This window comes from Phlebotomus argentipes, unplaced genomic scaffold (genome assembly GCF_947086385.1).
Source record: "Phlebotomus argentipes unplaced genomic scaffold, Phlebotomus argentipes genome assembly scaffold_18, whole genome shotgun sequence".
NCBI classification, from domain to species: domain Eukaryota; kingdom Metazoa; phylum Arthropoda; class Insecta; order Diptera; family Psychodidae; genus Phlebotomus; species Phlebotomus argentipes.
In genome coordinates this window covers 8794232-8819044 of record NW_026776177.1, presented here as the reverse complement: position 1 = coordinate 8819044, position 24813 = coordinate 8794232, and the positions used below count along the sequence as shown (strand labels likewise).

Genomic DNA, 24813 nt, shown 5'->3' with positions numbered 1-24813 from the left:
AGCGCAGAAATGAGATCCCAACAAGACTTATCCTCTTTTTCGTACTAAGCAAAAATAGGCCTTGAAGAGTATGAAAATGGCTAAAAAGCCGCATAACATTAATTTCTACAATTGTAAAACACTGAAAACCCTCATTTTAGGGACATCGGAGAAATTTCCAGAACTTTTCCATGCTTTTCTTCACTTCTTCTCGCACTCAATCCCATACCGGTATGTGTAGACAGTGAGCGCCGTACAACTGGGTAGTCTGTGTTGATAAGTATTTTGCTGCCGTGTGTTGCAGAAATCCACGTTGCACGTCTGGGGGATTTTCCATCAATTCCATATCAGATAGACCAACTAGTTTAGTGAAAACGAGGTCCAGGAAGATGTCTAAGAAAGCTCCCGACGTGAAGAATGTGTGGGGCGTGGAGAAAGCGGCCCCAGAACCGGCGAAAAAGAGTGGTCATGGCGGCCAGAAAAAATTCGCCGAAGAGCAGCAAAAGCACCTAGAAACAGCTAAGAAACTGGCCACAGGGTACGAATCGAGTTCTGAGGAGGAAGATCTGGCCACTGAGGAAATCTTCCAGTCGGTGCTGAAAGGCTATGCAGGAGATTCTGGCGATCTGAGCCGCACACATCAATTCCTGGAGAATGCCTTCCAATCTGGCGCCGCGACATGTCTCATCTGCATTGGCAGCATCAAGAGGGCAGACTCGATCTGGTCATGCGTCACCTGCTACTGCTTCTTCCATCTGCAGTGCATTCAACGCTGGGGGAATGATAATGTGGGCCAGAAGCGTATGCGACAGTCGGAGGAAGCCTCCTCGCCGGGATTCTACACGAACCGAGGAGAATTCATCCCCAGGAAGGTGACACAAATTACATGGGACTGCCCACAGTGTCGCCAAGCGTACACGCCCGAGGAAATCCCGAGAAAATACCTCTGTTTCTGCGGTAAGGAAGACAATCCACCCTTTCATCCCTGGAACATTCCTCACTCCTGCGGAGAACTGTGCCAGAAACCTCTGGAACCCGCTTGTGGGCACAAGTGTGTCCTCTTGTGTCACCCAGGTCCTTGTCCGCCCTGTCCGCAAACCGTCTCGCAGAGTTGTGAGTGTGAGAAGTCCGCACAGCGCATGATTAGGTGTTCGACAAAGACTTGGCGTTGCCAGGAAAAATGCCAATTAACGCTCTCTTGTGGCCATCACAAGTGCAACCAACCATGTCATGCTCCCGGCTCGTGCAAGCCCTGCTCCCGTCGCAGCGTGCATCGCTGTCGCTGCGGCCAGGATCAGAAGGAGCGCAATTGCTCAGACAGCGACTGGCAGTGTGGGAAGATCTGCGGCCAGGAGTACGCTTGTGGCCGGCATCGCTGCCAGAAGACTTGTCACGCACCTGGAGAGTGCGGAGAGTGTCCTCAGGGTCTGCCGCGCTCCTGTCCATGTGGCAAGCAGAAGTCCGTGGCGCCGTGTTCGGAGCAAATCGACACCTGCGGAGATTCCTGTCTGCGACAGCTGCCCTGCGGCGATCATGTCTGCCTAGACAGGTGTCACCGCGGTGAGTGCGGTGCTTGCCAGGAGATCGTGGAGAAGCGCTGCCGTTGCGGACTCCACGTAAAGCAGCTTCCGTGCCATCGCAGCTTCACGTGCGAGACGAAGTGTCGCCAGCAGAAGGACTGCAAGCGTCATGCATGCAATAGGAAATGTTGCGACGGCAATTGCCCGCCATGCGACAAGATCTGCGGCAAGACGCTGGCTTGCGGACGGCACAAGTGCCAGAGCAACTGCCACATGGGCCACTGCTATCCCTGCAACTTGAAGGCAACTGTGCGATGCAGATGCAGCAAGACGACAGTCGAAGTGCGATGCGGACGGGAGAGGAAGACACGCCCGCCCAAGTGCCATCTTCCGTGCCGTCGACCCTCCAAGTGTCACCACGAGAACCCACACAGCTGCCATAAGGACGACTGCCCGCCGTGCACGCGAAAGTGTGGCCTGGCGAACGACACGACGAAATGCTCTCATCCGTGCGAGGCGAAGTGTCACGACGCTGTCCTAGTACGCCACGTGGACAAGAACTGGCGTCCTGCCGGTCCTTGGGATGTGCAACCCGAAGTCACAGAGATCGCGCGCCTGCCGCATCCCAAGTGTGAGATTCGCGTGCCCGTTTCCTGTCTTGGCGGCCACGAAACCATTCCTTGGCCGTGTCACAACTCCATTCCAAGGACTTGTGGCCGGAAATGCGGCCGTGAGCTGAAGTGTGGCAATCACAAGTGCGCAAAGGAATGTCACAGTGTAAAGGAGCAGGATTTGTGGCTGCAGCAGGAGTCTTGCGAGGTCTGCCGGCAAAGATGTCATAGAAAGAGGCCCAAGGGATGTTCGCATCCCTGCAAGAAAGCCTGCCACGCTGATCCTTGCGATCCGTGCAAAGTGTCCACGAAGACAGCTTGTCACTGTGGACTCACGCAAGTGATCTACAAGTGTGGCGACTTCTTCTCTACTGAGGATGTCGGCGCGCGGGAGGCTCAGCTCAGCTGTGGGAATCGGTGCATCAGGAACGTAAGTGGTTTTTTCACTGTCTGATTGATAGCAAAATACTGATCCTCTCCTTTTTTTCAGTACCCTTGCGGCCACCGTTGCTCCGCCACTTGCCACTCAGGCGCCTGTCCGGACCCGGAGGCGTGTAAGAAGAAGGTCAAGGCCAGTTGCAAGTGCAAGACCAAGAAGGTGGAAGTGACTTGCGAGAGACTGAGGAGTGGCAGCTTCGTTGTGGCGTGCGATGAGCAGTGCAGCGCCAAGCTGGCGCATAAGACGAAGGTGCAGGAGGAGAAGATGGCGAGACAGCGCGAAGAGGAGGCGGAACGCAACCGACAGGAGTTGGAGGAGTTCGAGCGGAAGTTTGGCAAGAAGAAGCCCAAAGAGCGCAAGAGGCGGGAGTACGTGGATGAGAAGAGAACAAATTGGAAGTTAATACTCACAGGAGCGGCAATTGCGATCGCGCTGGCTGCAATTGTGTCTGTAATTGTATTCAACGTACAGTAGAACACATTTCACTTGACTTTGACTTTCTTCTTGGACGCTTCCGGAGCGCTTTGCTGCTTCCTGTCCAGGTGGATAGACGAGAAGACGACGAACGCCACGAAGGCGATCAGCGACAGTATCAAGATGTACTCCACGCGATTTCTGGAAGAGATATTTATATGGTAGACTTTTGTATTTATCAGAAATAAAGATTACTCACTCGAATGGTGATCCGCAGACTGTGTACCAGACGCTCCCCTCCTTGGGCAGCTTCTTTCCAGGCAGGCAGTGGAAGTCGTAGTACTTCTCATCGTAGTCTGTCACGCAGAGGAACTGCCTCTTCTGCAGCGTCTTGAATAGTCCGTGCACCGGCACGATCTTGTCGCAATCCCCAACGGGCTCATGGAGTCCCATCGCAACCACGTCCTCTGGATTGAACAGGACAGCCGTGAAGAGGAAGGTGAGGTAGTGCAGCACCAGATGAAGCAGCAAGATCCAGTCTAGAAGCTTCATCTTCTCTAAGATGCCGTTTCTCAAGGAGTTCCTGTCGAATTTCCACACGATGACCATGAAGATGACTAGAAGAGTCACAGATGTGACTTCTGAGTGCACATTGAAGAGGTCGTGGAAGGGATGATAGAGTATGATGAAGAAGATACATCCTCCGGGCATTCCCAGGAAAGACGCGAGAATGACAGAGAATATTTCTGCCTTGAATGGCCCAGCTTCCCATTTCGGGAGGCTCTTGCCGACCATCCAGCGCCTAGAGGAGTGGAAGATGAACGACCAGAAGGCGGCGAAGCAGGCGTGGAAGTAGTATGAGTTCCAGGGAACCCAGTAGTGGCGATGCTCGATGTTAGGATCAGTGTCGTGCCAGATCCAGTGCACGAACTTGGCGCCTATGATATCGTAAGGCAAATCGATGAGCACCACCAGCAATCCCACAGCCAAGTGCTCGACCAGGCCACAGCGCAGTTTGAGCTTGGACACTGCCCAGCAGGCGTGGTAGTAGAAGACAGGATAGAGGAAGATAATGTATAGCGGGAGTCTGAGGCCCAAGAACATGACTGGCGCCAGTCCTTGCCAAAAGTTATCGATGTGAGGTACCCAGTAAGACAGCAATTCCACGACGAGTCCCTGCCCGATTGCTGCCAGGAAGAGATAAGGCCATCGCCCACCCTTTCGAATGCAGTGAACAGCGATTATTAGCGCTCCCAGGAGGAAAACAGCCTGGCAGTAGAAATACGACGGATGTGCTCGATACAGGTTCACCGGATCATGGAAGCGCACCAGCCAGTCGAGAATCTGCATACAGACAACATTTTCTACCAATTCAACTCACTTCGTCAACAAATCCCCGTGTACTTACAGAGCTATACTCGATTTTCTGCAACTCAACTCCGAATCCTTCAATTTTCTTCTCGGCCATTTTTGCCGTCTGGAAAATCCTACAAACACTCGTTCAATGGGAGACTGTGAACTCCTCACCAGTTCACCAGGTGTTCAAGACTCAGTATCAACCTACATGATTTATGAGTTGATAAAAGCCGAGCAGATAGAGAGAGTTTATCGGAGATTCCACTTTCTTGACTTTCTTCGATTTCCAAAAACACGCGCACTCGCCATTCGTATTGCCCGATGGAGGGATATTTTGACAACCACAACATCCCGCATGGCAACCCACGCCATTGCGCAAGTTTCTCGAGTTCGTGTCTCTGGCTAAAATATGCAACAATAGTGTTTTCTAAAAGGAAAAATACGTCTTTGCAATGACTTTCCTCAACTACGTTCTCCTGCCGAAGCTCTACAAGGAGTATAAGACACGAACGCCCACGGTGAGTGGCTGTTTGGGGGTGTTTTCCCAGGTCGAGGAAGACTCTTCATGACTGACAAAGAAAGTTTCCTGAGGTTTATTCCTTGTGTTTCCTCCTTTGCAGCAACGCTATGAGCCTGCAGGACTGGAGAAATGGGGCGATCAGATCATCACGACGGTGAGTTGCCCAAAACTGCGGATGACACACTTTCCTGTCGCCCATCAAAGATGACTACTAAATAGTGGCCATTAGTTTTCACTCTCTTCTTCTTGTTTGCATAAAGTTTTTGCAATCAAATGACTCTGCAAATTGATTTGAGAGGCTACTCACTCTTTTTTCCAGCTCTGCATGATGTGGAACATTGGTTACTACACTTCACCACTCATTATCACCTTCCTCTACCGTCGCGGCTACTTTGTCGTCGAGTCCATCTCCTCCCTGGCCAAGATCTCCACAGGCATCGGCATTCTGGTGGCCGTTTCCCTGTGCATCCGCGGCATCGGCAGATCCCAGTCGCCGCCTTATGTGCGATTCGCCCGGATTCTCAGCACCGTGAAGAGCAACAGTCGCAATGAAGCCGCACGGAGGGAATTGCAGGAGTTCGACTTCGACTTCAAGGAGTGGCCAGTGGATTGGTCAGTGGAGGAGTGCGAAGGGGCGCAGCCGCAGCCACGAGCCGTCCAGAAGCACGCGCCCGTGAAGGGGAGCTTCACAAGCCTTCCCATGGAGTGGATGGCTTACATTGCCGTGCACACATTTGGACTGAAGATGATCTATCCAGGCTCCATCAAGATCATGCAGACCTACTTCCAGCCAATGCTCATCCAAGGCAGGACGAAGCTGCGCGAGGACGGCGGGAATCGCTTCAAGCTGTTGACAAAGGATAAGAATGAAATTGACACGTTCTTCGTGGACAATCGCGGCAAATCTTCAAACGGCAAGACTCTCGTCATCTGTTCAGAAGGCAATGCTGGCTTCTATGAGATTGGCATCATGGCCACACCGATGGAACTGAACTATTCCACCCTGGGATGGAATCATCCGGGCTTTGGCGGAAGCACCGTGAGTCTGCAAACTCTCTAATCTCACTCAAACTCCTCTAATGCTAGTGAATTTTGTGCAGGGACAACCCTTTCCCGAGCAAGACCAGAACGCCATTGACGCCGTAATGAAATTCGCCATTCACAAATTGGGATTCTCCCCTGAGAACATTCTCCTCTTCGGCTGGAGCATCGGTGGATACTCCAGCATCTACAACGCCATCCGCTATCCAGACGTCAAGGGCGTGGTAAGTTCGCAAAGAGCTTCAAATTGTGCCTCTTTGGTTGACTGAGAGCTTCTCGGCAGATCCTCGATGCCACTTTCGATGACATCCTACCACTGGCGCTCCCGCGGATGCCAGAAAGCGTCTCCAGCATCGTGAGGATGGCCATTCGCAACTACGTCAACCTGAACAATGTGGAAATGCTGCAGCAATTTCAGGGTCCCGTTCGTCTCATCAGGAGGACAGAGGATGAGGTGATCGCTGAGTAAGTATGAAGAGAGTAAGAAGCACCTGGATGAGCTGCTCACGCTTGTCTTTCTCATATCCTTTGCAGGGACATGAAACTGGAGACGAATCGCGGAAATTTTCTGCTGATCAGCTTGCTGAAGTACAGATTTCCCAACATTTTCAAGGATCCTCAAGTGGAGTTCGTGCACAAGATGCTGTCGCAGCCGCTCGACAAGACGAGCCCGAGTGAGTGTTCTTTCTTCTCTCTTGTCCTGCGCTGAGCTGACTGAACGTCTTTCTTCCTTTCAGCCGACACAGATGACGGCCTGTGCCTGTCGCTGCTGATGACTTACACGGCGGAGTCTGGGCGCCAGTATCCGCTGGAGATCGGCGCCAATTTCACAGCGGAGCAGCGAAATGTGATGGCTGAGTATCTGGTGCGAAACCACTTGGCGGATTTCAAGTCTAGTCACTGCATTCCTCTGCCCATTGACTTCTTCAAGCAGCCTTGGGACATTCCCAACGAGACGGACTTCGTCTTCACATAGGCCGGGGGGGTATTTTCTGTGTTTGTGTGTCTTCTTGTCTCGCCATTCTTCTTTAGCTCTAAGCAGAGAGAGAGGATGAGTATTGGTGGATAGAATAAAACGCCCATTATTTATCCTTGTACGCAATATCATTAAAATTCACAGTTCACGGGAACAGCTTAATACACACTCTCAAATATAAACGCAGATTTTTGTCTCCTCTGGCGTGTGGAGAATGTGAGGGAGGATCGCGGAATACGGATAAAAAGAGGCGAGTCTCTCATGAAAATATACCCACTATTGTCCCCTTCACAGGCCAAGTGCGTGTGTGCTCTTGAGGGTGTCCTTTTTGTATATGCAAATCTCACTCTCGCGTGAGCGAACAATAGTGTGGGAAAATGATTTTCTCCTTAACTCTTGGTTTTCTCATTCACAATAAATGGTATTTTTAAAAGGATTATCAAGCGTGTGGCATTGTTTTCACCTTGTCCAAATGAGGAAGGAGATGAATTTGTGGCTGGAAAAGGGTCGGTATCATTGCCTGTATTCATTTTTCACCATGAAATCGCGCAGCTTCCGGGGCCGAGAAAATGCCATCGTCGCGCCCCAGATTGTATATTATAACCTTGAGTGTTGGTGTTTTGTAAATGGCAGGAATTGACATCTATTATTGTTTAGTGGTTCTTCTTGGAGCCGCCGAAGCCAGCAAAGCCCATGATGGCAGCCATGTCGGATGTGGCAGGATCATCGAGATCATCGACGCTCTCCTCGGCCTTCCGCTTTCGCTCTTTCCTGCGCTCGCGCTTGTGCTCCTTCAGCTTCTCCTCCTCCTCTTTGGCCTCTCGGAGACGGCTCTCCAGCTCGTAGTCCTTCTGCTTCTCCTCCATCTTCTTCTTGTTCACCTTGAAGCGCTCCTTCACCTGGTCCAGCGAGCTGCGCTCCACCTTCATGGACATGCCCAGATTGCGCTGGTGCTTCTTCCCGTTGATGTGGTCCAGGAAGTTGATAGAGTCCTTCACCACGCAGTCGCACACGTTGCAGTAGTAGCCGCCGGACTGCGACGAGGGCGTGCTCTTGCTGATTACCACGCTCTTGCCCAGCTTCCCCTCCAAGTCCACCTTGTAGTCACGCCGCTTCAGCAACTCCCGCTTGGCAGACTCTGCAAGAGAAGCCAACATCTCAGCCCACGAGAGCGCCAGGAGGTTCCCAAATCGCCCACCTTTAGCGTCCTCCTCATCCTCGTCATCGTGTCCCTTGCGCCCTTCTGTTTTCTTGCTCCGCAGCCTGTCCTGGGCGAGTCTCTCGTACTCGGCGCGGTCCCACTTGCGGCGATGGTCGTCTGGTCTCATCGACATTGTACTTGAGGGTTTGCAGCTACCTAACGTTACAAATTGGACACTTTTGGCAAAGAAAAACACTATTTTCTACGCTGAGCCAATTGGAAAACAAAAATACAATGGAGCCCGTCAAGGGCGACGTCACAAATTTCCCTCGCTTCGCTCGTGGGATATTTTTAACCCTTCCTGCTCAGACTATGAAAAGACCTAGAAATTCCCTCAAAAACTGTATTTTACGCTGGATTATCATGACTATGGCGATCTACAACAGAATCTTCCTCCTTAAATGCAGACGCATCGCTGGCTAATTGCTACTTCTTCGCCTTCACCCGATCAACCATTGAGTCGAAGGCATTGTCCTGGATGTTGAGCATCAGGCTGTTTCCGCTGAGGTACACCTTATTCTGGGCACCGGCGATCGTGCGCGCAATGCTCTGTGCGGCGCGGATCTTGCGCAGCTTCAGATAACCCGGATTCTGGCTCACGGCCTGACCCAACATCTTTGCGGCCTCGGCTTCACCCTCGGCCTGAACGATCTTCTGCTGCTTCTCCATCTTGGCGCGCTCCACGAAGAACGCCGCTCGCTGCGCCTCCTGCTGGGCCACCTGCTTGGCCTCCACGGCCGCCGTGTATTCCTTGCCGAAGCTCAGCTCCGTCAGCGACACATCGTCCAGGATGATGTTGAAGTCCCGAGCGCGCTCTACGAGCTCTCGCCGGATGAGAAGAGAAACTTGTTGGCGCTGTGTGATGAGCTGCGAGGCATTGAACTTGGCCACCACGCTCTTCAGCACCTCATTGCAGATCGAGGGCAGCACCTTCTCGTCGTAGTCCAGGCCAAGCTGCCGGTACATCACGGGTAGACTCTGCGCGTCGGGCCGCGAGAGCACTCGCAGCGAGATGTTCACCATCTGCAGATCCTTGGAGCCTGTGGGCGAGGAGATCTTGCGAGGCCGTGACCGGATATCATAGATGATGGGGTACTGGAACCAGGGAATGCGGAAGTGGAGCCCCTCGGAGTAGATCTCCTTCTGCACGCCGCCCAGACGGCTGAAGATGATCGCTCGGTGGCCGCCCTCCACCGTGTACATGGACTGGGCCACGCCGTAAGCGGCGGCACCCAGTGTGACGGCCACTTTCAGGGCTATGGAAGCTCCCGGAGGACCACCCTTTCCGAACTTGCCGGCAAACTCGTGCAATTTGCTCTGCGACATGCCTTTCTAGCGCTCCTTTACGCGTTAACTGCAACGTAATTTCAGAGTTAGGGTGCTTCTTGGGCTTCTGGGCAAGGATTCAAAGAGTAATACCAGGAATAAACCACGTTTTGGGAGACAATTTGCCTTCAACACGGAAAATTACACAATATAAATGGCCGATTGACGAAGAGAGGAAATTTCCCTAAGCCGTATAAATAAGTCTCTGTAGATGTGAATATCGCTAGACAACCGGTAGAATTGTCTGTTGAATAATTGTAAGTGGATTTTATAAAAATTCTGTAGTTTTTCCCTGTACTGCGAAAGAACAGAAAACAATGTAAATAACATGATAAATGAAAATTACACAACTTTAGATATGTAGATCACGAAAAATGCATAAACGATAGTGGAACTTTATGTGAGCTCAAGGAAAATGTCTAACGACAAAGGTTTGCAAATCTTTATACGCTCGCGCAGGTTATGTTGAAAAGTCAAAACAAAGCGCGGCGCTCACGTGGATCCGTTGTTTCCCTGACCAGCAGCCCAAAGAGACATGGGAAAACAAAAATTAGGCAAGCGAAGACGCCCCAAAGTGGTGGAGGTTGAGGAGAAGGTGGAGGAAGTAACTGTGCTGCCGGAAACTCGGAAATCCGATGAACCTCAGGCCAAGAAGGAGCGCTGGAGCAACCGGCAGCGCGTTCTCGTGATGGCATCGCGTGGCATCAACCACCGGGATCGCCACCTGATGCGGGATATCAAGACGCTGATGCCTCACCACCGGGAGGAGTCGAAAATGGAGCGCACGAAGACGCTGACGGTGGTAAATGAGATGTGCTCTATGAAGCACTGCAACAAGGCTGTGCTGTTCGAGGGCCGGCGCAAGATGGATCTCTACATGTGGGTGGCCAATGTGTCCGAAGGCCCCACGGTGAAGTTCTTCGTGGAGAACGTCCACACGATGGGCGAGCTGAAGATGACTGGCAACTGTCTAAGAGGATCGCGTCCGCTGCTGTCCTTCGATCCGCAGTTCAGCCAACTGCCGCACCTGAAGCTCCTGCGGGAGCTGCTGTCGCAGGTGTTCGGGGTGCCCAATTTCCATCCCAAGAGCCAGCCTTTCGTCGACCACGTGTACTCGTTCACGTGGCTGGACAAGAGGATTTGGTTCAGGAACTTTCAGATCCTCTCCGAGGACGGAGCGCTGGTGGAGATTGGACCGCGTTTCGTGCTCAATCCCGTGAAAATCTTCGAGGGATCGTTCGGCGGAGAGGCGCTGTGGGAGAATCCGGACTACGTCAGTCCGGCCAGGTATCGACAGATGATCCGGAAGAGCGCGGGCGACAGATACGAAAACCGCATGGAGCAGAAGCTGAGCAGAGAAGCCAAGAGGTCCGACGCCACGTATCCGGCCGATCCTTCGAACGAGATCTACTGCGCGGATCCGGCGAAAAAGGCAACGAAGATCGCTCAGCAAGAGGAGGAGTCGAGCGACAGTTCCGACGAAGAGGAAGAAGAGGAAGACGAAGAGGAAGAGGCAGAGGATTCGTCAGAGCCAGAAGACTCGGAATAGCTGATGATGGAGTGGTCAAGATTTATTATGTTAATAAAAGGATTTTATTTCTGACTTGATCTTCTTCATTGAATGTTTGCTCATTTGCAGGGGATTCCCCTCTTTAGCCTAGATTTCCATGTTTCCTTTGGGTTTAATTTAAGTTGCATGAAACTAGAAACGTAACTTCTTATCTTTTTCCCCGAGGGCTTTCAAAACTCCCCCTCAAGTTTTGCATTGTATCAATGTCGATCCGACAGTCTAAGTTGTGATTTCGGTTAGTACGTTTCTATAATTAAAGCGGAGAAGTCGAAGACAATTGGTGAATTTTGTAGAAAATATTTCTTTTCCACAAGGTTAGTCGCAATAAAGTGCATATGATTCATCAATACTTTATCAATTTCACAATTTTCGTGTCTTTTTCTCTGTTGCAGTTAAGTCTGTGAAGCGATAAGGCCGCGATGAGTGAGAGATTTATTCCAAGAAATCGGGGAATCCCCGAAACTTCAGGATCTCGTAATCGAAAGCCAAATAATTATGGGACTGTTCAGGGCATCGGTAACTTAAGCCTGGGAAAGAATGTGCCATGTACGCATTTCATCTCGATCCCATTCAAGGATGAAGTCTTCGAGAAGTCCTTCGACGCCTTTCGCGAGGATTTGATCAAGAATCAATCTCGATACAATGTGAACGAGAACATAATTCAGAAGACAAAGAAGTTGCATAGGACGATTATAAATTTGTATCTACCTGATCAAGAGGCAATTGATTTGGCTAAGAAGGTTCTTATCAATGAGAAGAATGCAGTAAGGAAGATTATGGAGAAGAAATCGCAGTATAAGCACATCGTCATGAGAGGATTGCAAGATCCGAAGAATTACATGCGCACGACTTCCTTGTATGCAAACTTTACTTCACAGGCGATTTGTGACATCACAGATCACTTGCGCAAGGCTTTCAGGCGAGCAGGAATTCACATAATTACTGGCATTCCGCTGGCTAATCGGATTGTAGTGATCCAGGAAAGACTATTGACGGATGAGAATCGCGAGAAAATTGATTACTCTTTCAACCCCGGTCCCGTAATGTCCAAGTACAGAGATTACAACTTCGGGCAGTTTAACATTGAGGAAATTCACTTATCGCGAAGATACAAATATGATTCCAGTGGATATTTTGAGCACGAAATCGTTCTTCACTTCTGAGAATTCTGCTTATCTCCGCACTTTTGCAGCATTATTCTTATCAAGCTGAAATACATAAAAAGTGAAACAGAAATCTAAACTTTTTCCCCACACTGTATACAGAGGATGATGAATGAAATATATAAAAGATAACTGCAATGAAAGAAAGGATTGTGCTTTGCTTTTGCTTGGTTGGATGCCTCTTTGTAATAGGAAACATGTTTCGTGCAATCAAGCGACTGATGGCATTAAATTAACTGACTCTACAGGCATTCAATTACACATATTCATTATTCAATAAATTGAATTAGCATAGAAATATATAAGAAATAGAATAGGAAAATCGAAAAACTCCTTAACACATTTGGTCTCCAACATTTAATATTTCATGCACAATAAATCATATCAAACTGGTTTCACGCGACTATTTGCACAAAAGCAACCCTCAAGAGCCAAACAAAATACTACCTTTAGAAAAGACTTCCTCTCCTTGTATAATATGACTTTATTAAAATGTGTACATTGAAAGACAAAAAGGTTACAAATATTTCTCGTCTTTGTCTCAACATTGAGTAAAAATGTAACATTATTAAAGTGTGCAACATTTGTAAGTATTGTTCAAAACCTTTTGATTTTCATTTGTTAAGTATTTCAGCCAATATGGTGGTCGTTGAAGTGATCTATTGCAAGTCCTTAGATTGATAGATTCAGGGTTTGCATTCAGGTTCATTTGTTGCTGCGTTACTTACTTAAAGGTCTGGGGAGTTAAACTCTATTATAACTGGAAGCATTTTACTGGATTTACTGTCTTACTTCTGTATTTTTATGCTTGAGTATTTCTGCGTTTCGTTGCATTTAATGCCTCTTTGTGCAAACCCCGATTTTATATTAGTCACTCTGGAAGCTCAATTGTCTCTATTTCACTCTGCAAGTCTCTTTTTTTGTATTTGCATACAAACTGTATTCGAAGGAGCAAAACTGTTGCTTTACAACATCGTTGGACTAAAAATGCTTAAATAAACCTAGGTTAAATATTCAATGATGATGACAAATGATTGGGGAATCGTGATGGGAATACTCTGAGGAATGCTGGACAGATAAATACACCGAATTCACGACATGGAAATCTCTCTTAGGCGTTGTGTGAGCTGAACGGCTCCTTGGTGATGGGCGTCATCTCCGTGGCCTGCATTCGCTCTTCCACCGCCTGGCGCTCGATAGGCTCCTCGCCCAACAGCTTGGCCAGGTTGCTCTCCTTCCAGCGCCCATTGTGCCCGTTGATGGTGCGATCCTCACACACGCACAGAAACAGCGTGTCCACGACGATCTGAATCCCAAAAGAGCATTAGATATCCTTTTCAGAGCCACAAATCAGTAAAAAAAAAAAACTCACCTCGTAGAGCGACAGCACGACATGGGCGATGAAGAAAGCAAATACTGCGATAAAGATGACCGGCGCTACGTAGAAACTCACTTCGGAACTGTCCTTCAGGATGAGAATTGCCACCAGAGCGCACACTCCAGCCACAGCGAGTTTTCCTAGAAAGAGTATAAAGTCCCCGATTCCGTTGATTGTGGCCACTTGAAGAGCATTGGACATCATGGCATTCCACGCGATTCCAGCTGCCGGACAGAAGTTGATCCTCTCAATGGCAATGACGGTGTAAGCGTTGTGATTCAGGTATCTGATAAACTTCTCCAGGCCCCAGAAGCAGCACACGCAGCACTTCACGCAGCACGCGGCGCACTGAGATCCGTCGTCCTGACCGCGCTTCAGTTTCGCGTAGAGATATGTGAGGATGAGGCGCGGAATCTTGAAGATGGTGATGAGGAAAGCACCTTTCGCCACTGATCCCATGTGGTACTTCACCAACTTGCTCATGGCCACCAACACGGGGCTCTCCTTGTGTTTGCCGAAATACCAGAACGCCACAGCGCCGGCCAGCGTGAGCTGCTGGCATGCGAAGATGAATTCACTGGTCCAAATCAGTCCGATCAAATACAGCCAAAGCATCCTCTTCAACCAGTCGGCGTCCAAATACTCGACCACCTTCAAAGCTGCAAATAAGGAAATTATTGGACATTCCACGCAATTTTCCACTATATTCACGCACATTTGAAGTCTGGAGATGTATGGTTCTTCTCCACACTCGCCACGCCGCTCTCATTGTGCGAAATGAGTTGAGCAAAGGGCAGCAGAGAGTTCTTTCCCGGGTAGTTCGCCGTGGCCAGGCAAATCACCACGAGCACCCAGAAGGCCAGGAAGATACTGAGTGCCAGGAAGGCCAGCAGAGGCGGCCCGGCGAGTCCCGGCAATGACAGCATGCACTTGCCAGCCTCCTCAAAGAGCGCTGACAATCCGCCCAGTTGCGTGCGCATGAAGTAGATGACCATGATGAGGAAGATCATGACGAGTGTGGCGATGATGGCGAGGGAGTAAATGGCAGTTTCGTTGCGCAGTAGCTCCTCGAGGAGGGAATACTTGGTCTCCACCTCGTGCTTGTGCTTGATGCTATAATAAGTCCACCACAGAATGGCCGTGAGCGCGATGCTGGACAGCGCGACAAACAGGCAAATGATCCATGAGACGATCTTCGTGAGCCAGTGCAACATTGCAACCATAACGATGGATAGAACTGCGGAGAAATAAATATTTAGGTACTGCAATTAGTGTAAGATCTGGGAAAACAAATAGTTTCTATCCACGATTATCATTAAACTCTGGTTTTCATCAGATTCGCCATGAAATTTGAAATTTAGTAATTCCTTAAAGCAATTTCATAACATTAAAACTGACTATAAAATGAGAAAAAAGCTGATGTTAAAGTGTTGCGAATGTAATTAATATGGTGAACGGAGATAAGAGATTGTGTGTCCTTAATATTTCAAGCATATCAAATCGATAAACAGAGTAATGAACGCCGAAAAGCCATGAATAAATTACACGCCTTTCCGCTCATCAATTGCAAGTCATTCACCCCACCCTGGAATAGACATCCTTCTCAGCACTCTGGCTACGCGACTTTTGCACAGAATGCGCGCGGTTTTTCCCGCACGCGATGGAAGAATGTTCTGGGCGTGGGAGGAAATTGCCCCAAAAGTGAGTCAATGCGTGAAGGAATGCGCGACTCACCCAGCGCCAGGATGCAGATCATCACGATGAGTGGCCAGGTGGTGTAGAGGTCGCTGAGCAGCTGCTGCGCGGTGCCCCAGGAATTGAGCAGGTCGTAGGCGTCGCGCACTTGCTTCCCGGGCGCATTCTTGCCCGTGGGCACGCAGCGATGCAGTACGGGCGTGGTCTCGAAGACGGGTAGCGGCGGACAGGGACCCAGAAGGTGGTTGTACTGCGCCTCGCGTGGTTCCGGCTGTAGCAGCAGGGACATGTTGAAGTCGTAGCGGCACAGACTGTTGCCGCGCCGCTGGTGCTCTTCCCAGAGATCGTTCTTGGAGCCGATTTCGCGCGCCGGACACTTGTTCACGCATATCTTGAGCGTCTGGCGCAGCTCTCGCATGTCCAGGAAGAAGACGTACGGCTTGTCGGCCGTGTTCATGCCCGACAGTGGAATCTCGCTGAACTTCTCGTTGTTCCGCACGCCACAGGTGTTCCCAAAGGAGTCGTAGCCATTGATGAGGCGGATGGGATTGCCGTAGACGAAGGAGAACACCGCAACGATGATCTGCAAGTGACGCAATCGCAAATTCCGTGCTAATTATTCGCATTCTCCGCAATTAACGACCGCACCGGAAAGGAGTGGCTCACCATGAGAATCCAGAAGAAGACGTAGATGCACAGCCAGCAGACATCAGTGCAGCCGCGGTCCGCCGTGGGCTCGTGCCCAGGGCTCGATTTACTCGAGAAGCAACCCATCTTCGCACCCACAACACTTTTGCACACCACTTAGAGCTGGAAAGGGGCGCTTTTTGCGACTTTTTCACGCCTAAAATTCACTTTGTTTGAGCTTAGAACGTTGTTTATGTGCGACCGGGTCGCGAATGGTCGACTCTTTGCCGAAGATTTGACGCGACGCCGCAGCGCCAGAGCTCTCTGGCGACTGGGATAAGAACTGCTTTTCAAAAATTAACTGCGAGCTGGGAACATTAATGTTTTTTATGAGCGTCGTAATTAAACACCATTTGATATAAACAAATAAAGTACATATCACTTCATAATAATCCGCTATTTTTCAGAGTCTTTGCAAATTCTTTTCGAAAGAAACTGACCGTTGAAAGCTTGAAAGAGCCATAATTAATTTTCGAGAAATTTGATTTGTTTTGTAATTATGAAATGTGTCTTAATCCCAGGATTACCATGAGCGAGAGAAACGAAAAAATGAGTCAGAACGGTGCCGTAAAGCAATCAAGATTATAGAGATAAACAGATGAGTGAGATTCTTAGGCAATAGTTTTATTTAACATTTGGATTTGCAATATAAATAGGCGAATACAAAGGTAAGAGATATGACTAAGGAATCTTTGTTACAAAGTTTATGAGATAATAAAGTCTATAGATGCGAAGACATGCTCAGAGGCAGTACACGAAGCTCCAATAGAAGATATTGAAGACGAGAAATGCACAGGGGAAGAGGAAGCGCGATCGCCTGTCGATCCACATGGCGATCTCCTGGGGCGTCATCGTGGTCCAGCCGGTGTTCTGGGGCTGCGGCGACGGCATAGCACTGTTGCCCTGGAGAGTCGACGAGGAGTCCGGCTCCACATTGATCACCGTGCCGTTGTCCTGAGTGAGATCATCGCAGCTCTGCGTGGTGATGATGGGCAAATTGATCTTGTTGTTGGAGAAGCTCTGAAAAGAGGCAGAAAGAATCTGAGCACTTGCCAGCTTTCGTGGGAGTTGAGGCTACTTACATGCACCGTGAGATAATTGTTGTACGACGGGGCGGCAGTTGTGATGCTCTGCGCGTCCAGGCTGGAGCAGGAGTGCGACTTCTGTAGGTTCCCACCAATCTCCTTGCGCTGCGGACGCGGCGTGAGCGTGGACTTGAGAATGTACTTGCTATTGACCTTCTTCAGCTCCACGTTCCTTTTCCTGCGCCAGATCGTGTTCACAAAGGCGAACTCCACGAGGGAACCGAAGATGAAACCCGTGCACGCCAGGAACCACACCTCGGACGCTTTGATGTAGCTCACCTTGGGCAGTGTCTTGCCCTGGGCGGACGCTAGCGTGATGAAGGTGAGCATGGTGCTGGTACCTAGCATAATGCGCGGCGGCGACTGATCGGCCTGCAGCCAGAACGACACCCACGAGATCGCCACGATCATCATCGAGGGGATGAAGTAGTCCATCAGGTAGAAGCCCATCTCGCGCGCCAAGTGTATCGTGAAGGTCAGGGAGCTGTAGTTGCCGGCTGTCGGAAGGAATCATCGTTAGAGGAGCGGTGTTTGGCTTTGTGGATTAACTCACCAAAGGCTCCGTGCCGCAAATCACTCAAGTCAGCGTTGATCATCGTTTCGTTTGTCCACATGTTCAGCAACACGTACTCGGTGAGATGGAGTTCAGGTGCCAGAGTCACTGGGGATTTCTGTTCCCAGTGCAGAACCAGTTCCGAGGTGTTGTACATCCCTAGCAAAAAATGAGACATTTGGCAAACAAACACTTTGGAATGTGGTTCAATTTCACGTACAACTCTCGAGGATCATTTGGCAATGTTGCTCGTCGAAGGGGAACTTCTGCAGATTCATCCAGCAATAGAGCTGCGCCTGGATTCTCGTCGAGACAATCACCGTTCCGTCCGGCGAGATGGAGGTCAAGATGTCCTTCTCGTTGGTTCCTAGGATGCTGGAGGAGCGCTCGTTGGCCAGGAAGACGTGCGGCACCCACAGAGATTGCCTCAGTGAAGCCTCACCCATGATGGATTCGTGACGATTCGGCGCCACTTCCCGGAACACCAGGCGGGGATCCACGTAGCGCATTTGAAGCAGGACGTGGATCTTGAACTGCAGATCGTGCGCCTCGAGGTTCTGGATGAAGTAGATGTAGGCGCGAGCGAAGACGTCCACGGGCAGACGCGTATTGTTTTCGCCATAGTGAATGGGCCTCTCGAGGCGATCGTAGCTGAAAAGATCAAGAGAAGCACGTGATTTGGTGCGATCTTGAGGATTAGTCAGCTGAAATGCGCTTCCTGGGCCGCATTACATCACTCTCTCGCGCCAAAACTCACCGGCAACCGTGGGTCAGTGTCTTGAGCAGTTGCGTCTGCGAGAGTTCATCCGCATTCTCCAGGGAAGGACAGTCAGGCTCTGAGCTGAAAATATTCCACACATCAGATGAGACTTTTTGGCAATTTACATCGCGCATTACAGCACGACTTCTGGGTCAACAGCACGGCCAGAGGTCATTTTCACTCTCACTGGCCTGTTTTTCGGCTCTTGGTGAAGATCAACAACTCAAGACAACATCTTTTCCGCGCCCAAAGACGCCGGAGTGAATTTACACTTTTATTTTCGCGAATTGTGATCTTGGAAGTGTTTTGAATCAATATTGCCTCAAATATGCGCCTCAAGAGCGATCTTCAGGGAGTGTTTGCAGAAATGTGGGAATTGTTGCTCTCTGCAGAATGTGAGGAATTTAGGGGTCACTTGAAATTATCCACGAATTAAAGGGCCCACGATTAATGAGAAGACGTGATCGCGGTGCAGAATTAAAAGAAGTCAAGTTTTGCCACAATTTATTGTCGTGCGACGTGATGGTTTTGGACGACGCTATTGAAAGTGAATTTATTAAATTGCATGACAAAAGTTCCATTTATTTATTCTGAATCGAAAATGTGTTCTTATTCACAACTTTATTACTCCGTATTGAACTCAGAATCTTCCCAATACTCTTTTGACCACAATTGGATTTTGAAATGCCAGAGTTTCATTGCTCATAGATATTAAGTTATGCACTTTTCATAAATAAACGAGTTAAGAAGCGTTAAATCGATTGTTAAACCAATCTTTTCAACTTTCTTTCTTTTCAGCAGAAAGTTAAGGAACTTATTGAATTTATAGAGATGCTCTGATTGAATGAAATAAAGCTATATTTTGGATCCTTTTGATTACAGTTCTTGGTACATTCTATAGAGCAATTATAATCCCAAGAAATTTCTCAACCACGATTATTCTTCCAGCGGTTTATTCTCTCACACAGCAAATTGTCGTCCACTATTTAAAATACTCCTTTGCCTATAACTGAAGTTTATGATAAGACTTTTTGCGCTGTGCAAAAGCTAATAAATGCATAAGCTTTTAATTGCACTCATTAACAAAAGACCTTTTGTGCAGCACTTCTGATGCCTCTTATTTCCTGACTGTGAAACTACATTTTCTTCTCGGTTCAACAATACATGCGCCGTTTTTATGGTTGCGTGAAAATTAAATTTGATCGGATTTTTTCTCCTCCATTTCCATCCAATATTTACTTAGCCGGCTCTTCGCGCAAAGACAAGAAAAACAGCCTCATCTCGAGTGCGCAATTTTTATTTTTTACCCTTTTGTATCTCTTGTGTTTGCTTACCAACAATTTAGTGTTTAAGATAACTGGTTCGGGGAATAAATTGAATTTCTGGTATTTCATCACCTGGACACGTGCCTGGAAGCTCCAGCTGAGCAGCAAATCTGCCAGCGCAATTGGCAATGGTGAGGAAATTAAAATGGGAAAATGTGCTCCCATCGCGTCTGCAATAGACGCAGACACTCGCATTGGGTCTTAATTCCTTCCGGATACGCCGATCAATTGGCGTGATCATGTGACCGCGGGCATGATCAATACCGAGCCGCGCACACATGGTTGACATGCGGGCAAAAAGTGAAAGAAATTAGTTGATCTTGAGGACGGTGCTCTGGTGGCATTTTGAAAATTACACTCGATCGCGCAAGTGTGGAAATTGGCATTTTTCGCACACACCGTTTTTCAGATTCCTGTCTTGGGTGAAGCCCATGTGAAAACCGTCTCGCGATCGGCCACAAAAGTGAGGTAAATTGTGTGTAAAAAGGAAAAAAAAGATTGAGTAGATGAAAAAATACCACCTCAACCAATATCAATGTCAGAGTCGTTCAGCATTGCGCACGATAAATAATATTGTGCTTTTTATAACACACCGCATCTCAGCCCGCGCCAACCTCTTGGCGGATCCTCGGTGAATAATGCATTTTGTGCAGTGCATTGAGACACAATTTCAGGTCCAATTTTGCTAATTACTGCGCGCGCGACTCTCATTTGTATGCGGCAATCGCGGGACTGATAAGCGTCCTCCTGGAGATCACACAGCAATTTCAATACCAGCATTTCGCACGGGAAGCGCAGCCCATGATTGGGGTGATCGTGCATTGGGAATAAATTTTCCCCCATCAATTTTCCGCCGTCAAAGATGAGAATGACCTTTTTTCCAACTGCGATCACTCTCACACTCTGCGCCACATTTATCTTGACACGCATTCGCGTATTTGTGGCGTCCTCAAAACGTTTGCAATTCGGCCTAAACACTGGAATTCTAATTAGCCTCCTTATCGAGAGTGAGAGTTTGTGAAAGTGGGTGGAATTCTGGTTGCGAGGAAGTTCACTTGTGTATGTAAATTCGCTGCCGATCGATCGTTGTGCAATGCAGATCGGCATGCAGTGCGATTTGCATAGAAAAATTGTCAATTAATTGATATGAACGGAAAAATACCCATTACCAGGTGGAAAACACATGGCAAGAGCATTCTCTGTGGTCTGATTCATTGTGGATTTGCATCCATCTGAAAAGTAGTGCGACAAGAGATGGGAAAAACCGCCTCCGTCGCAGGGAATTCAAATAAAGCAGGTTGTGATCCGAAGTTATGCGGAAAATTAGCAAGACTTGCTTGATTATCTCCAGAATCAATTTTGATAGTCCATCTATATTTAACCACCCAATGAAACTTGTTGTTTTGACTACAAATCCACAATATTTATGTATCAACATATTAAATTGTATCATATCCATGTTTGTCTTCTCTTACACGCATCTTAAATGAATTAGAGCTGGACGAAAAGACCTGAGATTGCACAAAAAACCACAATCACACATCTGAGCACTAGAGAGAACATAATCGTGAAAAGGAATTATGAAATTTATATATTTTGATCAATTTTGGCATAGTGAAAGTGCGAAAAGCTTTCTGTAACAATGCAATTAATAATCGTATAGATTAAAAGAAAATCAAGCAAATCAATGCCATCATAATTGCTTAAGATTTTCAACTAAAGAATATTATTCAGTGGAAATGTTTCCCTGGTCGAGAAGCAATCAATTACTGGCTGTTTTTCAGTCTAGCACTCCTCAGAGAAAGGAAGTCAATCAATTAACTCTATCCACTGCCTCACCTTATCACGATGGGGCCTCTTTTGCGGGGCGCCGTGTGGTGCATCTGGGCGATGTTGGCGTTCACGGTGGCCGGCGGGATGAGCAGCTCCTGCTCGTTGACGGCCGGCGTGGTGGTGGTGGACGGCGGAGCGGCGGTTGTGGATCTGAACTCCTCCACCAACTCCGACAGGCTGCTGTTGATGATCTCCGCGGCCGTGGCATTGCGCTCACTGATCTCGTGCAGCAGATTCACGTCAATCTCACTGGAGTTACACAATATCACACACAGTCCGATCGCGAGGAGCAACACAAGGATGATTCTTTCCATTCTCTCGCGCGAAAAAGTCCTTCACAGCTTCACTGGATGCGCGCGCTTGATCTCGCCACGGCGGAGGCACACGGACAACTAAGAACGATCCGGCGGGCGACTCACAACATATTGACTGCAGATCTCGTGCGATTTTCCCAACACACCGCGCGATCCCACCACTTTAGGCCATTTCTCACCTCCTCAGTCGTCGCGGAGATCGCGCGAAAAGCCCACCTTTAGAACGCGCCAGCGAAGGCGCTCTGTGTGTATAAGTGTTGCGCGCCTACCAATATTGATCCAGCCACTGTCGCCAAAGAAAGTTTGCTGATAAGCACACATATTTGCGATTCGTGCCAAAAGACAAACAGCCACTCGAAAATAAATTTAAATTTATTACTAATTTCAGTATAATGAAAAAATGATAAAATTCTCATTACCTTTGTATCCGTGCTTTTCCTCGGCCAATTGAGTAAATAGCACGAAGAAGCAATTAGCAGACGAGATGGAGGATGATAACACGGCGTCTCCTGAGCCAGGCTAGGGCAATATTTAATTAAATTTTGTCTTAAAATAGTTACCAATGTTGATCTCTTTGTGACCTCATAGCAACCTGACGATAGAATTCAGCGAAAAAAGAACTTATTATTGGCGATGGTGACAAAAAAACGCACTCACATGTTCACTCCAAGTGAAGTCACTCCGGAAAGAATTGGAAAATTGAGTGTGATGCACAATAAATCGATATTTTTATTCACTTATATGAAGTGATTGGCAATTTCAGGTGAATTTTATGTCTTTTTCACTCTTTGTGTTTATTTACACTGTTCTCAGAAAGAAATGTCGTGAGTCTTCTGACAAATAAAGTTCGATAAGACACGGTAGTTTTATCAAAATTGCGTCTTTGGCGTTAGAAAACAATTTCCAAGCTTTAGTGGTTGAAAATGGGCGGGCCATTGAAGTGGGCAGAGCTTCAAATATACGTCCTTTCACCAGGAAAAGATATTCTTTTCCGATGATATCATGCATATTGTGGCAATGTCGCAGCACTGATTTAGTAAATGAGACAAATACCCAAAGCTTAAATGGGTTATTAAAACGTGTTTCATCCGATTGTGCAATTTTCACGTGGTTGTGAAGCAATATCTCTACTCTGATTAAATATTGACTGAAGAAGCCAAACCAGCAGAAGATGTTGATACATCGCAGAACCTCCTGATAAGCACCAAAGCGTGCTATCTAAGATGAAAAAAGACCGCAAAGAGGGCACATATTTGTCTGCGGAAGTGCCGGAAAGATTGCCAGAGGAAAACAGCACGGATTGGACAGTTTTTTGCATGTTTATTTGATTTTTCGTCTCATTAAAAGGCACCTTAAATATTTGAACAAATCCTCATCTCATTTTAACTAATTGATATAAAATACAAATAAGAGCAAATAGTTAAGAAACACACATTCTCTCTCTCTCTCTCTTTTCGTTAAACTTACAAGACTGCCGAAAAATCGAAGGCTTCAGGCGAGCAGTCTCAAGGTTGGCGCGAAAAAGGGTTTCATTTATTTATGTTTATGAGAAATGAAAATATAAACATTAACATAAGGCAATATTTAATACAAAAATTAGTGATTTATGGAGGAAAATCTCAACATGATAATTCTTCATAATTTCCAGTGATATATTAACTCTTAATTCTCCTTCTCTCCTTGATAAGTTACAACTTAATACAATCTACTGAATTGTCACCTTGGCTAAATTGTAACACTACGCAGTTCTACACTGTTTCTCTCCCTCTCTCTCTCCCTTTCTCTTTCCTGCTCTACACTTATTAGAGAATTGATATTTAATTTGGCAAAAATGTTCTGCAATTGCTTAACAACCACCATATCTCGCTGAAATTATGTACAAAATTGCAGTTCCGCCTTGGATGCAGCAATAAAATGAAGAGAACTTACTTCGTTAATTGATACCTTATCGTGTAAAAAAAGTGACAACTAGTTAAATATTATTGTTACTCCACAATTAGCATACACAATCTACTTAATTGTTCAACTTGACACTCTATAAATATTGTTTTTGAAACCTTATCAGCATCCACTCACAAAATTTCTCTATTCCTTTCTCTCTTTCTCTTTACTGATCAAGATCACAAAATATTCATTCACAAGAAGTTACAATGATAATATTGAGAAGAAATTCGAAACTCTTGCTTTACTCTCCATTTTTAGGATTGAATCTCAGGCAAGATGCACAAAATTGCCAACAATAATCCATGTAAATATTGTCTACTTTTAACATTATCTCTCATGCATTCCACTAAATAACTTCGTAAATACACGTTTTGGATGCGCATGCGCGGCTCAACACCAATCGGCCATGTAGGTGAAGTCCTTAAAGTACATTTGCTCATCTTCAGTCAGTGGACGAGGCTCCTTTGGTGGTGTCAATTGAGGCTTCTCCGATGTAAATTCCTCGTCAAAGTTGGACACATCCTCCAAGTGGCGCTAAAGACAGGCAGAAAGAAACAATTGTCAAGCCAAGAGCATCTTTGCCATACAATTCTTGTTCTTGATACTCACAATTGTCGGGACAAACGGTGGTTTCACTTTTCTCATGAGCAAATCATCCCAAGCAATTTGCCGGAAGAAAGCTTGCTTCTTCACATCCTCAGCATCACGCTCGGACGAGCCCAGACGTCGTTCGGGATTCTTTCTCAGCAACTGCAAGTAGCAAATGCATTAGCACGAATTTTCAAATCCAATTGCTCTCTCTCTCTCTCTACTCACTCTTCGCATTATTGCTATGGCCTCGAGGGACAGGAATCGCGGATATCTCACTTCGTCATTGACAATTGAGTCAAACACCTCCTCCTCATCATCCCCGGGAAAAGGCGATTCACCCACGAGCATCTCGAAGATGAGCACACCCAGTCCCCACCAGTCCACGGCGCGCGTGTACGAAGTCTCCGTGAGAACTTCGGGCGCCAGGAATTCCGGTGTCCCACAGAAAGTCCCCGTGCGATCGCCGAAACCCATGCCTTCCTTGCACAAGCCGAAATCAGCAATCTTCACATATCCTGCAAAGGAGAAATGT

At 47.7% G+C, this 24813-nt stretch overlaps 10 protein-coding genes across 17 annotated transcripts in view; 4 read left to right on the top strand and 6 right to left on the bottom strand.

Moving 5' to 3' along the window:
* The first annotated feature begins 250 nt into the window (after positions 1-250).
* On the top strand, positions 251-3227 carry LOC132260787 (NF-X1-type zinc finger protein NFXL1). The gene is made up of 2 exons (XM_059759129.1): positions 251-2540; positions 2601-3227. The coding sequence occupies exons 1-2, from the start codon at positions 369-371 to the stop codon at positions 3021-3023; spliced, it is 2595 nt and encodes an 864-aa protein (XP_059615112.1). The 5' UTR covers positions 251-368; the 3' UTR covers positions 3024-3227.
* On the bottom strand, positions 3032-4592 carry LOC132260789 (uncharacterized). Its single transcript, XM_059759132.1, has 3 exons — positions 4372-4592; positions 3223-4307; positions 3032-3164 (listed from the first exon to the last, which is right to left on the bottom strand). Exons 1-3 carry the CDS (start codon positions 4429-4431, stop codon positions 3032-3034), a joined length of 1278 nt encoding a protein of 425 aa, XP_059615115.1. The 5' UTR covers positions 4432-4592.
* Positions 4593-4675: 83 nt separating this feature from the next.
* On the top strand, positions 4676-7010 carry LOC132260788 (phosphatidylserine lipase ABHD16A). The gene is made up of 7 exons (XM_059759131.1): positions 4676-4837; positions 4940-4993; positions 5159-5878; positions 5940-6104; positions 6164-6345; positions 6415-6554; positions 6618-7010. The coding sequence occupies exons 1-7, from the start codon at positions 4772-4774 to the stop codon at positions 6854-6856; spliced, it is 1566 nt and encodes a 521-aa protein (XP_059615114.1). The 5' UTR covers positions 4676-4771; the 3' UTR covers positions 6857-7010.
* A 110-nt stretch (positions 7011-7120) lies between these two features.
* Positions 7121-8324, bottom strand: LOC132260793 (zinc finger matrin-type protein 2). Its single transcript, XM_059759136.1, has 2 exons — positions 8055-8324; positions 7121-7994 (listed from the first exon to the last, which is right to left on the bottom strand). Exons 1-2 carry the CDS (start codon positions 8188-8190, stop codon positions 7510-7512), a joined length of 621 nt encoding a protein of 206 aa, XP_059615119.1. The 5' UTR covers positions 8191-8324; the 3' UTR covers positions 7121-7509.
* A 62-nt stretch (positions 8325-8386) lies between these two features.
* On the bottom strand, positions 8387-9597 carry LOC132260791 (prohibitin-2). The gene is made up of 2 exons (XM_059759134.1): positions 9477-9597; positions 8387-9411 (listed from the first exon to the last, which is right to left on the bottom strand). Exon 2 carries the CDS (start codon positions 9381-9383, stop codon positions 8484-8486), a length of 900 nt encoding a protein of 299 aa, XP_059615117.1. The 5' UTR covers positions 9384-9411; positions 9477-9597; the 3' UTR covers positions 8387-8483.
* Positions 9598-9804: 207 nt separating this feature from the next.
* LOC132260790 (ribosome biogenesis protein BRX1 homolog) lies at positions 9805-10991 on the top strand. The gene has a single exon (XM_059759133.1). The coding sequence runs from the start codon at positions 9919-9921 to the stop codon at positions 10930-10932; it is 1014 nt and encodes a 337-aa protein (XP_059615116.1). The 5' UTR covers positions 9805-9918; the 3' UTR covers positions 10933-10991.
* A 10-nt stretch (positions 10992-11001) lies between these two features.
* LOC132260792 (uncharacterized) lies at positions 11002-12559 on the top strand. The gene is made up of 2 exons (XM_059759135.1): positions 11002-11267; positions 11346-12559. Exon 2 carries the CDS (start codon positions 11373-11375, stop codon positions 12114-12116), a length of 744 nt encoding a protein of 247 aa, XP_059615118.1. The 5' UTR covers positions 11002-11267; positions 11346-11372; the 3' UTR covers positions 12117-12559.
* Positions 12560-12582: 23 nt separating this feature from the next.
* On the bottom strand, positions 12583-16045 carry LOC132260786 (choline transporter-like 1). Its single transcript, XM_059759128.1, has 5 exons — positions 15856-16045; positions 15229-15772; positions 14210-14731; positions 13489-14153; positions 12583-13422 (listed from the first exon to the last, which is right to left on the bottom strand). The coding sequence occupies exons 1-5, from the start codon at positions 15961-15963 to the stop codon at positions 13228-13230; spliced, it is 2034 nt and encodes a 677-aa protein (XP_059615111.1). The 5' UTR covers positions 15964-16045; the 3' UTR covers positions 12583-13227.
* Positions 16046-16479: 434 nt separating this feature from the next.
* On the bottom strand, positions 16480-22234 carry LOC132260244 (pH-sensitive chloride channel 2). Its single transcript, XM_059758241.1, has 6 exons — positions 21439-22234; positions 18272-18355; positions 17735-18165; positions 17515-17673; positions 16959-17458; positions 16480-16896 (listed from the first exon to the last, which is right to left on the bottom strand). The coding sequence occupies exons 1-6, from the start codon at positions 21744-21746 to the stop codon at positions 16618-16620; spliced, it is 1761 nt and encodes a 586-aa protein (XP_059614224.1). The 5' UTR covers positions 21747-22234; the 3' UTR covers positions 16480-16617.
* An 818-nt stretch (positions 22235-23052) lies between these two features.
* LOC132259339 (serine/threonine-protein kinase N) overlaps positions 23053-24813 on the bottom strand; it is a 28635-nt gene continuing 26874 nt past the window's right edge. For all 8 annotated transcript variants that reach the window (XM_059756924.1, XM_059756919.1, XM_059756923.1 and 5 more), the window contains 3 exons: positions 24507-24796; positions 24300-24440; positions 23053-24224 (listed from right to left, as the gene is read on the bottom strand). In XM_059756924.1, the coding sequence (XP_059612907.1) occupies positions 24081-24224; positions 24300-24440; positions 24507-24796 (575 nt within the window). In that variant the 3' untranslated portion in view covers positions 23053-24080. The remainder of the gene's footprint in view (positions 24225-24299; positions 24441-24506; positions 24797-24813) is intronic.